The sequence below is a fragment of the Oncorhynchus gorbuscha genome, linkage group LG24 (assembly GCF_021184085.1).
Source record: "Oncorhynchus gorbuscha isolate QuinsamMale2020 ecotype Even-year linkage group LG24, OgorEven_v1.0, whole genome shotgun sequence".
Lineage (NCBI taxonomy): Eukaryota > Metazoa > Chordata > Actinopteri > Salmoniformes > Salmonidae > Oncorhynchus > Oncorhynchus gorbuscha.
Window position 1 is genome coordinate 41,038,300 of NC_060196.1, and position 13,090 is coordinate 41,051,389.

At 43.0% G+C, this 13,090-nt stretch overlaps 1 protein-coding gene across 1 annotated transcript in view; it reads right to left on the bottom strand.

Moving 5' to 3' along the window:
* The window catches only part of LOC124012985 (thrombospondin type-1 domain-containing protein 7A-like), a 183,358-nt gene that overhangs the window by 62,930 nt on the left and 107,338 nt on the right, over nucleotides 1-13,090 (bottom strand). Inside the window, exons 8-13 of the mRNA XM_046327086.1 lie at nucleotides 10,766-11,012; nucleotides 9,471-9,586; nucleotides 7,967-8,099; nucleotides 7,737-7,840; nucleotides 6,271-6,465; nucleotides 312-578 (exon numbers count right to left, since the gene is read on the bottom strand). Coding sequence (XP_046183042.1) covers nucleotides 312-578; nucleotides 6,271-6,465; nucleotides 7,737-7,840; nucleotides 7,967-8,099; nucleotides 9,471-9,586; nucleotides 10,766-11,012 — 1,062 coding nt within the window. The remainder of the gene's footprint in view (nucleotides 1-311; nucleotides 579-6,270; nucleotides 6,466-7,736; nucleotides 7,841-7,966; nucleotides 8,100-9,470; nucleotides 9,587-10,765; nucleotides 11,013-13,090) is intronic.

The window sequence follows — 13,090 nt, forward strand, 5'->3', positions numbered from 1 at the left end:
CACTCGTTTTCTGTTTCCTGTAACAGGAACTAACCTGTTCTGTGTATGATGATGTCATATCACTGAACAGGCCTTTAAATGGAGATACAGACATCCAGTATAAATCACAGTGGCTATGTTAAATGCATATAGCTTCAAGGGAGTTGATGAGAGATGGAAGAGAGACACTGGATGTGACTCCTTGTGGCTGTTGCACCGTGACAAAGGTACTGCAGACTTACCATCATAACATCATCATACATAACGAGGTGACGTCCTCCTTATAGACATGAACAGTAATTGGATGTTGGTGAGAGGCCTGTAAGACTCACCGTGGCTGTTGCACCGTGACGTCTCCACCAGTCTGTTGTCCTGGTCGTAACACACCATGGCCTGGTAGCGGTAGCCCTGGCCACACTCCTTGATGTCCCCCTGGATCTTCATGCCCGTCTGGCCCTCCACACGGCCACCCTCAGGCAGGATGCAGTCCGACCAGTTCCCCACGGGCTGGGCGTTGTACTTGTTACAGGGGCAGTACTGGATCTCACTGAGTGGGTACACCTGGTTGTTCTTACACTGGTCTCGCTTTTTGCTCTTCCCTGAGAAGAGAGAAGGGAGAAAGGTAGGACAGGCGATCAATCAAAACTGATATGCATTCTGGCTGTGTCTAACTCATACAACCCGAACGGCAATCACTTAGATTGGTAATAGCCAAACCGGAGAATAACCATACCGAATGGCAAGTATTGAAAGAAACGTTGTAAAAAGCCGATATCCTGGATCCAGATAAAGGATCATGTATATTTTTACTCAACATCCGCTAACTTGGACCAGGTGAAAATGGGGGGTTCGATACAAGTCACTTTTAGCAAAGTGAGTTTTTCCTGAAGAATCTCAGGGTCCTATAGGATTATCCTATATAATCCTTATGCTATACATTCAACTGACCTCCAGGCATACTATGGAGGGCACTTAGACAGGTTGACTGACCAAATAAGATTTGTGACACTCTGGCATCTGACTATGCAGTGATACTATCTCACTCGCACTGCAACCTTAACGTCAAAGTCATGTCAAGTACTTCAGTCTCTTTAGGTAGGAAGCTGCACTTAACAGATCTATAGGACCAGAGGAAATAGGATCTAACCCTCATACTAACCTTAATCATTAGGGGGATGAAATAAATAAATATGTGAGCCTGTATCGGTATTTAGGGATGACTTCTTCTGAACTTGCAAACTGTGGCCAAAGGCTTTAGACACATTGTGTCTACACAGACAAAAAGGACTACGTTAGTCAGTTTACTGTACTTGTAGACCTAATACAGTCCACTGAGAGACGAAGAGAACTAACCTCAGGGGTTCCAGGATTTCCTCCATCAGCATAGCGAACTGCTTCAGAGACTGACAGTTTGGGGTTCTAATCAAATCAAGCTGTATTTATTCAGACATGGAATGCAATGCATTCTAATAAAAACGAATAAAAACAATACCAATAAAAGCTGAAATATTTACTATACAACAAACATAAGATTTCAAAAATTAAAGAATGACAAAAGTGAAACGACTAAAAAACACACAAAAAAGGAAAGCTTAAAAGATGCGTTTTGAGATCTATTCCACAGTCCTCCTGTCATAATAACCAACAGAGGACATTGGAAATCAGATTATATCCCAGAGAAATAGAAGTGCAGTGAATGTAAGTAACCTAATTATATATATTTTTTTTATGAGCATGGCCATATTTTACACCATATTAGATGACTGTCATTCACATTCCATTAACCCAGTTCAATGTAACTGTGATAGGTTTAGGCTACTAAATGATACTCAAATGTTCCCTACACCCATCATGAGGTTGCTACAACCTAGCCTATGAATGAAGGTTTACAATGTAGGTGTACAGGTCATGATCAAGGTGACAGACAGTGACACATTCAATACTGCCTTGCGCACCCTTGCCTGAATCGAGCTGATATAGGGTGTAATCATTAGTCCAACAGTTGCAAATGAGAGTTTCTATTGGACAAATGAATGTATGTTTATCCCTGTTTCGTTCCGTTTGCTTCTGTTTAAGTTTAATATGCAGGCTGTTGGTCTAGCCACCCGACAACCTGCCCGCTCAGCCCTCCTCCCTTTTCCGGACCATCTCTGGAGACCTTCTCCCATTCCTCACTTCCCTCCAACTCATTCCAGACCACTGGCTGCATCCCCTCTGACTTCAAAATGTCCCAAGTCGCTCCCCTCCTCAAGATACCAACACTCGACTCATCTGCCTTCAACAACTATAGACCTGTATCCCTTTTTTTCTTTTCTTTCCAAAACACTTGATCAACTCTCTCAGAACGATCTTGTTGAGCCTAATCAGTCAAGACGGATCACTCAACTGAGATTGTGTCACGGAGGCACTCCACACTGCCAGAGCTCTTTTCTCTGCCTTCTAGATCTATTCACTGCCTTCTACCCTGTGAACCATAATATACTCCTCTCTACCCTCTCAGGGATGGGTGTCAGGCTCTGCATCCTCTTTGATTGCATCCTACTTGGGAGGCCGCTCCAAACAGGTGTCATGGAGAGGATCTATCATCTGCACCACGTACTCTCACTACTGGTGTCCCACAGGGCTCGGTTCTAAACCTTCTCCTTTTTGCTCTATACACCAAGTCTCTCAGCTCCGTCATATCCTCTCATGGTCTCTCCTATCATTGCTATGCAGATGACACTCAACTACATTTCTCCTTCTGATACCCATTTTGTGACATGCATCTCTGTGTGCCTGATAGATATCTCAGCTTGGATGTCGGCCAACCACATCAAGCTAAACCTCAACCCCGGAAGGCCTGCCCGCTGAAAGACCTCTGCATCACGATTGACAACTCCACAGTGTCACCCTCTGAGAGTACAAAGAGCCGTGACCCTGTCGTTCTCTTCAAACATCAAAGCAGTGACTCGCTCCTTCAGGTTCATGATGTACAACATCCGTAGTGTACGACTCTACCTCACACAGGAAGCGGCGCAAGACCTAATCCAGGCACTTGTCATCTCCCGTCAGGACTATTGCAACTCTCTGTTGGCTGGACTTCCTGCTTGTGCAATAAAACCCCTGTAACTTATCCAGAATGCTGCAGCCCACCTGGTTTTCAACCTTCCCAAGTTATCCCATCTCACTCCACTTCTCGCACACTCCACTGGCTTCCAGATGAAGCTCGCATCCACTACAAGACCATGGTGCTTGCCTACGGAGCAGCAAGAGGAACTGCCCCTCCTACCTTCAGGCTATGTTCAAACCCTACACCCCAACCCGAGCACTCCGTTCTGCCACCTCTGGTCTCTGTGCCATCCCATAGGGTGAAGGGCCCAGTCCAAGCTCTCTATCCTGGCACCCGAATGTTGGAAATAGCTTCGCCCTGAAGCTAGGACAGCAGAGTCCCTGCCCATCGTGCGAAAGCACCAGAAACCCTACCTCTTCAAAGCTGATCTTAAATAATCCCCCTACTCCAAAACCAAAGAACTCTTTCCTTAACCAACACTTGCACTTGAAATATTAAGCCTTCGGGGTGTTTTTTGCAAGAATGAATGCAACGTTATAGTCTAAACCTTATGATAATATCTTAGAAATAATCACTGTGTGGTGGTCAGCTTGTTCAGAAAGTTTTCCAAAAGAATTGGCAGAATGAATGCACCCCTTATCACATGCAAACACAGTTCACTTTCATAGCTACATACAAACAGAATGATCGTTTTGCTCATTGTATAATTTCTTCTCGCCTCTACATGCTCTCTGCCTCCTCTCACCTTTTCCCTTCGCATGTGAACTTCAGAGCACAATACATCAGTTGTCTGTGTCATAGTCAATATAGCTTCTAGAACTAACACGTTAGTAAACCGATGTAATCATGGAGTGCAGTGTACAGTTAGCAAGCAGTTTAGCAGTTACACCTGCGGGCCCTGGTGGCAATAAATGAATGAAATCAAACACTTACCTTGACTTGGAAGAGTTCCAGTGTTGGACAGCCATAGTGAGCTAGCTAACATAGCATCCCTCTATGTTTAAGCCGGGTATTTGAATAGGCTAAACTAGCTAGCAGGATTTGCTAGCTAAGTGAAAGTGAAAAAATATAGCTAGCTCTCTCTCTCTCACTTCTCCTTCATTTTTAAAGAAATTAATTTGTTCAAAACTATTGTCTTTCTCTCTGAGTTAACTACTCACCACATTTTATGCACTGTAGTGCTAGCTATCTGTAGCTTATGCTTTCAGTACTAGATTCCTTATCTGTTACTTTGATTGGGTGGACAACATTTCAGTTCATATTGCAAGGGCTCTTATAGGTTAGAGGACATCCTCCGGGTTGTCATAATTACTGTGTAAGTCTATGGAAGGGTGAGAACCATGAGCCTCCTAGGTTTTGTATTGAAGTCAATGTACCCAGAGGAGGACGGAAACCAGCTGTCCTCCGGCTACACCATGGTGCTACCCTACAGAGTGCTGTAAATTATTTGGTGACATGAATAGATTTAGTATATATTTTTTGTTTCACTATTTTTATTTTCATGAAATTCACTAATGTGGATTGTTTATCCCTTCATCCTCTGAGGATCTTCCACTGATATCCACATACAATTGAATTCCACAGTTTGCACTGAAACTGTCTGCTTTAGGAAGAAGCCCACTCAGTACCATTGATTTAAATGTAAATATCACTGATATGTCTACCTCAGATGAGCCTCTCGGAATAACACTAAAAATAAACACACAAGCAACCCAGAAGAGGACAAAAATAGCCTATAGTAACATATGTAGCATAATAAACAAGGTTTATGAAATTAACAACTTATTAACACCAGAAAACATTAATATTCTGTTCATCTCTTATTAAACACACTTAGATAATTCCTATGATGATGCAGTAGTAGCTAGAGTATACAATGTTATAGAATACAGTATATAGTAAAGATAGAAATGCAAATGGTGTTGCTATGTAGGGCCAGAGTCATATTCCTGTTATGCTGATAGAGGATCTCATGTCAGATGATGTAGAAGTAAAATGGCTACGGGTTCATCTGCCTCAACTAAAGCCTATTCTCGTAGGAAGTTGATATAGACCAACAAGTGCTAAAACTCAGTATTGGGACTATGAATGCTGGATAATGTATGTGATATCAACAGAGAAGTATATTTTCTGGTTGACCTAAATATTGACTGGTTGTCATCAAGCTGACCACTCAAAAATAACCTACCCATCGGATGTAGTGATCATAATAGACAAAAAATTTAAAACAAAGTTACGAAGACTGGACCTAAAATTGTGTATAAGCAATCATACAAGAGTTTTTGCAAGGATTCCTATTTCGAAGATATGAAAAATATTTGTTGGTCTGATGGATGTTATGAGGAACAATCTCACGCCGCACTTGAAGCACTTATGAAACTGCTTCTTCCGGTTACTGATAGGCATGCGCCCATCAAGAAACTAACTGTTAAAACTGCTAAATCCCCATGGATAGATGATGAATTTAAAGACTGTATGGCTGAGAGGGATGAGACAAAGGGAAGAGCAAATAAGTCTGACAACATAGACTGGAAAACATACAGTAAATTGAGAAATCACATAACTAACAAAAAGAAGAAACTATACTATGGAATGAAGAGAAATTATATAAAGAATTATAGTAAAAAGCTTTGGAGTACTTTATATGGCATTCTAGGCCTAAAAGCTCCATCCTCATTGAAGCAGATGGCTGTTTCATAACAAAAACCAGTTGATATTGCCAACCACTTTTTTTGTTGACAAGATTAGCAAATTTAGGCATGACATGCAAAAACCAAATGCTGAGCCTTCATGTTCATGCATAATGGACCAAGTAATGAAAGACAAGCACTGTAGTTTTTGAGTTCTGCAAAGTGTGTGTGGACGAGGTGAGATATTAATAATGAAGAACTATTGGTCTTTGTGCGAGGTATTGATGTGTTGAAGGTACCGAACTGCCAGTTCAAGCAGTTGGCACACAGTTCAGACACTCATTGGTACCACAAAATATGATTATATATTATGTATTTGACCTATGTGTGTATGTACCGACATGTAAGCAATGTGTGACCATTTACATTTACTGTATGTACTTCTGTCCTTGAGCTGTTCTTGTTTGTTAATGTTCCGTGTCATGTCACGTTTGTGTGGACCCCAGGAAGAGTAGTTGCTGCTTTCGCGGCGGCTAATGGGGATCCAGTAAAATACCAAATACAAAGTTAGTTAGTTTACTGTACTTGTACAGCCTACTCCAGTCCACTCACCCACTAGCATCCTCTTGCGGGTCTTGACGCCCACACAGTCCTGTGTACAGGAAGAGAACTTGGACCAGGCGGTTAGCTGGCAGTCGTCCTGGCATGGGAGCTGGCAGGGCTGGGTTAGAGAGGGCATGGAGCTGACAAACTTCAGACATGCTCCCATGTCCGCTTGACCCCCGTCCTGCTTCCAGCATGAGACGGCTATAGAAAGAAAGAAACAAAGAATGAAAAAGGAATGAAGTGGTGGTTGCTATGGTGTGAGGAAATAAGCTTTGGTACACACGTTGGACACTTTTCATTAGGGGAGACTCACAATCTCATTTGGTTAATGCCCTTTGGCTGCATTTGGAGCCAAACACGATAGTCCCATCACAGGCGATCAAGACCTGACTGTGTTTAAAGTGATGATTAACCTACAGTACTGTCACTGTGGGATCTGACTCAATGACTCATTGCTAGTTGGTATGACTCACTACATTGCATTCCAAAATGCACCCTATTCCCTGTCGTGATCTAGTCAAAAGTAGTGCACTACATAGGGAATAGACTTAGATTTCATACGCACTCTGTCTCCTGTTCGCTCAGTTAATATCACACACAGAGGCGAGAACAGCATTAAGTGATGAAACTGAACGTAGTCTAATGTCTATTGACTTTCCCACCCAAACAAACCCGACTAGATATCATTGAATGAGGAGGAGCCAGAGCTCTGTATTGAATTGTCTCTCTCCCTGTGTCAATGTCTACACAGATACCATTACAGGTAATGTAGCCTAATGTTGAGTGTGAAGGAGGTTGAAAGGTGCACATCATCTGATTAGATAATGGTCTTCTACTTCAAGATGCTACTAGAGGTCTGGTGCAAGGAGTGGAAGAAATCCACTCGAAGACAGATAGACAGATAGATGCATTGTTGCCGCTCCCTGTCATGCTTCGTCGAGTTCGACACGAAGCAATCCACCAGAATTAACATTTTGTGTTTCAACCTTACTGTAACTAATTCATGCCTGGTACAGCTATAGGGAAGAGTTTAGGAGGAGCGATTTGGTTATTTAACCACCAGTCCCAGCGTAACATTTAGAAGGAGATGAAAGATACATGAAGATACATGAAGCCCAAGGTGTTACTTTGAGGCCTAACTCCCTTTTTCTCACATCAACAATACTACACACTTCCACAGTCACATGCACAGTACGAAGCAAGTTAAATCAAGCGCAGATCAAATATTTGAATGTACTTCACATACAATATGAATGCGACCGGTCTCTCATGACTGTCAAGTTCAAAACCATGAAAAGGAAAAACCGAAGTAGGCCGAGATGCAAAAATAATACACTTAATTTAATCCATGGTCAAAATAATATATTTTTAATAGTCTCTCATGCCCAAGGTATTTTCTTATATATCCGTCAGTTCAGACTCTTTGCCCCCAGAATCAAATTGAGTAGCGCATGCAGGATTTTGTTGCTCACCTCTAGCCTGAAGTCCAGGCCCACAGGTCTCCACAGCTCCAGGACTGTCCTGACGAACGGACCAGGGAACCAACTGGCATCGCCTCCACTTGTGTGTCTTCCACCTGCAGTAGAAGAAACAGGACACAGCTGAGTCATCTTTAGAGTCATAGTCAAAGTCTTGCTCTGTTTAACTTGATACTGCTTTAGTCAAAAGAGTAGAGTGGTCTTGGTGGATGATGGAGCCTTACCTGTATCCCAAACAGACAGACGGCACCTCACAGTCTCTCTCCTGAGTCAACACCTCTGGGCAGTCCTGTCCCCCATTGGCTGGCAGCTGGATAATGATGCGTTTCCTGTTCTGTTTCCTTTTCGTGTTGCCACCTTATAATAACCCATAGAAAAACACTTTATTCACACACTGGCCCAATCACTAGACAGAGACAATAACCGCAGTACTCAAGCTACTTCCATCGAGTCTTGAAGTGGAAAATTATCATGACGAATGCCTGTTACCTACTTGAGTAATTGCAAATCACAGGTCCTTGAAATGTCCTTGTAAAACAAGTGTTTTGTTTGCTGTTGACTTTTAGCAGCTGTGTGTCATTAACCTTGAACATGAAGAACACTAAAACGTAATGAAGGAGCACAGCTGGTTCCCAGCTCTCTAGTCTGGTGTTCTCCAGCAGATATGTACTTTCCTGACCAGTTCGGAGAGAAGGTCATGAAATAATTAAGTATGGAATATTGATTGATGTGGGCTTCACTTTTCTCCTGGTGTCCACCCAACTCAGTGATTGGGTGGTGAAGGTTTTATTGCCCTTACAAGAAGTCCATCAGAATCCTATTACAGTGGCCATATCCATGTTGCAATGTATGATCCATAGAGGTAGCTAGCTACCGGACAAATCCATGACCATATACTCCTAGTAAAGCCAGATGATCTGGGTGCCACATTTGAAATAATACAAGCAAGATTACTAGCAGAGACAGATTAAAGGATTAAAAAAACTAGGAAAAACAAGCCAAATGACTGTTCTTATAGACTCTATAAAGTATTTCTTAGCTAATGTTCCTAGTCATGTGAAGTATTTCATGAATACAACACTCAATCCCGGGAAATGGAAATCGCGGAAACATGTATGCTAACAAGCGTTTTCTAGTTTACAAAGAGGTTGTTGCAGTGTGCGGGCAAATTGCTTTAAATTGGCCCGGCACTTTGTTTATTAGCAGCATTTGTTCTAGTTCTTTATATAGAAAAACGTTGCCAGGCAACAATGAGTGTTCGTTGGTTTCTGTTCTAGGATGTCACAGCTCCTACAGATTTGACTTGATGATTCTCTCAGCTCGAAAACAAATATTTGAAGAGGAGAAGAGAAATCATTTTATAGTTGTGCAAGTGTTTTGTTTGTCAGATTTGTCCATTTGTCAGGGCTGTCGAAACCAGGAAGCAAACACTTAACAGACCCACTATTATTTAGAATTCTCTGTTCTAATGAAATTCTTCACATGCTTTGAAGCACATGCTCATTTCAAAACCATATGGCTTAGGCTCCATCTCTTGAGCATTTTTGTCATGGACAAACTGCTCTGGATCTGTTGTACTGTAATGCATACTTGACAATAATAGGATGTACCTGCCTGGCATATTTGAATGCCTCTCTCTCTTGACATAGTGGCATTTTTCCCAATAATGTGTACTTGAGTGTGTTGAGAGGCCTTTACATTGAGAAGTTTGAGAAGGCTAGTAGGTACCTTCTTTACATGTGGCAGGGCAGGCGCTCCAGTCGCTGTAGGGGGTGACGCTGCAGTCTCTTTTACATGGCAGGAGGCAGGGCCTGACCGTCTCAGGGCGAATACTCTCCGGACACCTGAAATCACATCATCTAGACGTGTCAAAATCATTCCACAGAGGGAACTGTCTGGGTTTTTGCTCCCCCCTTGCCCCCTTATCGTTTATGTTTATGAATGCATATTTGTCTTGTCAAAATAATCCAACTGTTTACAGTATACAGAATATCAATACTGGGTCCTTGTTGTAAGGAATATCAGGGATTCTCCAAGTATACTATGAATTACTGGCTTTAGGGCTTCAGATTAAGCCCCTTCATTGCTTTGAATATCATATCACCTCTGTAACAGTGCTACATTGTTAGCTAATTCATGTCCTGTAATGGTAATGAACTCATAAGCATATCATACCTGTTTCATTCGTGACATTATACGATTTCATTATTTGATATTATGATGTATTAATATATCGGCCCAAACCTAGTGGGATCAAGTGTGTTTAGTGATAGTAGTTCAGCAGCTGTAACAATTTCACACCACAAATAAACCCTAATAATGTTTATGTGTGTGAGTCCCAGAGCAGCATGGTGTGATAGTGTGAAATGGTAGCTGGGTAAAATTAAACCCTGGATGGGAGAATCATAAACCGCAGGAATAAAACTGCCCAGTGTTCATTACCATACCCAGCGTGGAACCTAGCTCATCCCCAGTCTGCCTAGTAGCTCCAGCTCATCCTGCCAGGATAATGCTACTATTAAAGCTGAATAAATAAATAGCTAATTCATTATTTTGATTCACGTCCCCTGGCAGATACCCTTAGGGTGGTAGGGAGGGAGAACCCAGATACTTTAGAACAACTGTCTGGAACCCAGGCAGAAACCCATCAGGGAACCCGTCAGCTCACAGCTATGCAGCCAGACAGACAGTGGTAACAATAGGATATTGTTCCTTCCATAGACAGATACTGGTACAAAGGCTCTGTGCTTTCGTGCTTTGAATTATGCTTAGCAAAGGCTTATGGAACCCTGAATACATATTACACCACATCAGCATAAGCATAACTGTTCTACTGACATTTCATTTCATTCATTTCCTCTCTCACTTTCCACAAAAATGATAGTCATATACACTTATATTGGTATTCAGTCCTCTCGTTGAAGGAAGAACTCAAAGCTATAAATGCCATGTATTATTATTACTTTGAAGGAGGAAGTCTTACTTTGAAAAAATAACTCTTATTTTGAAGGAGGGACTCTTACTTTTTGGGAGGCACCTGCCCTACATTGACCCGGACACAGATGACCTTCCGCGTCTGCATCCCCACAGAGCAGGAGGAGTCCCCTCCCCTGACCCCGACCCCGGCCGCTGTGGAGTTGGCAGGGGGGACCGACGTGTCCTCGATACACTGTCCCCAGGGCCCTGTCTGCCAGTGGTACACAGTACAAGGGTGGTCATTGCAGCTCCGCACCTCCTGGAGAGCAATGCTGTTGGGGCACTGAACCCCGCCTGTCAAACACACAACAACCAAATGATCAATCAATGAAATATACTGTATTTTTTAAACCCTATAGCAGTTTTTCAAAAAGACCCCAAAGAGAAAGCAGAAGCACAAACATCACATTCAAATACAGGAGATACTATTCAGTTACATGATTGTGGTTTGTCTTGACTGGTTGTTCAGCCAATAGTTTTGTCCGTTGAGCTGGCTATTGAGCTTGAGCTGACAACACTTGTCATCTTATCATAACTAGAAAGAGAGTAAGTTAAACTGTATATCTCATAAACCAAACCTTCTCCACTTCCATTCAAACGATCCAGCTGTGTCTTTGTGCTCTTAAGGTTAACTTGTCTTTTTGGTTCCACTCATGGGGTTAAAAACAACAGTACAGCAGTTTCAGAGCTAAATAAACCAGTATAGTCCCTTGGGGGAAAGCAGTCATGGAGATGGAGACAACAGAGATCAGTTGACCCTGGGCCTGACAGTATCTTAGACACCAGGTGGACAGCATGTGACCCCTTCCCACCCCTCACCAGAGTTGGTTGTGATGTGTGTGTGTGTTATATTTTTGAGTGTATGACCTTTAACCACCTCTCACCATGATAGGATGTCATTAGAGGCTCGCTGGGATACCAGACCCCGAGTGGAAGGCCAGCCATTACAAACCGCAACGGGCATTGACCAATCAATGAGAACCACCAATAAATTAAGGAGAAGAACAGAGATTGTCCAATCAAGGATGCCGGACCACCACGATCCACCAATCAATGCTGGAGAAGGACCAAGATCAGCCAATCAATAGTGGAGCAGGGGAAAACAGATGGAGCGTACTTTAGGATGTGCTTCTGTCTTCAAAAGCCACACAGAGAGAAGATATAGAATTAAATTCTGTGTAGCCCCTTGGAAGCCTGTCCTTCAACAAGTCATTTATAAAAGATGATATTTACTTCTTTTTTTTCAAGTCTTGCATAAGGTCTTTGACCATAAAAAAATATGCAGAGGTAATATTGTGTGGGAGTTATCTTTTCTTACATCCTTTACAATTGGTTCTCCAGGTTCTCCTTTACCCAAATCCAGATAGCAGATGTTCTGAAAGAGCTGCAAAACCTGGACCCGTACAAATCAGCTGGGCTTGACAATCTGGACCCTCTATTTCTGAAACTATCCGCCGCCATTGTCGCAACCCCTATTACCAGCCTGTTCAACCTCTCTTTCATATCGTCTGAGATCCCCAAGGATTGGAAAGCTGCCGCAGTCATCCCCCTCTTCAAAGGGGGAGACACCATGGACCCAAACTGTTACAGACCTATATCCATCCTGCCCTGCCTATCTAAGGTCTTCGAAAGCCAAGTCAACAAACAGGTCACTGACCATCTCGAATCCCACCGTACCTTCTCCGCTGTGCAATCTGGTTTCCGAGCCGGTCACGGGTGCACCTCAGCCACACTCAAGGTACTGAACGATTTCATAACCGCCATCGATAAAAGACAGTACTGTGCAGCCGTCTTCATCGACCTTGCCAAGGCTTTCGACTCTGTCAATCACAATATTCTTATCGGCAGACTCAGTAGCCTCGTTTTTTTCGGATGACTGCCTTGCCTGGTTCACCAATTACTTTGCAGACAGAGTTCAGTGTGTCAAATCGGAGGGCATGCTGTCCGGTCCTCTGGCAGTCTCTATGGGGGTGCCACAGGGTTCAATTCTCGGGCCGACTCTTTTCTCTGTATATATCAATGATGTTGCTCTTGCTGCGGGCGATTCCCTGATCCACCTCTACGCAGACGACACCATTCTATATACTTCCGGCCCGTCCTTGGACACTGTGCTATCTAACCTCCAAACGAGCTTCAATGCCATACAACACTCATTCCGTGGCCTCCAACTGCTCTTCAACGCTAGTAAAACCAAATGCATGCTTTTCAACCGATCACTGCCTGCACCCGCATGCCCGACTAGCATCACCACCCTGGATGGTTCCGACCTTGAATATGTGGACATCTATAAGTACCTAGGTGTCTGGCTAGACTGTAAACTCTCCTTCCAGACTCATATCAAACATCTCCAATCGAAAATCAAATCAAGAGTC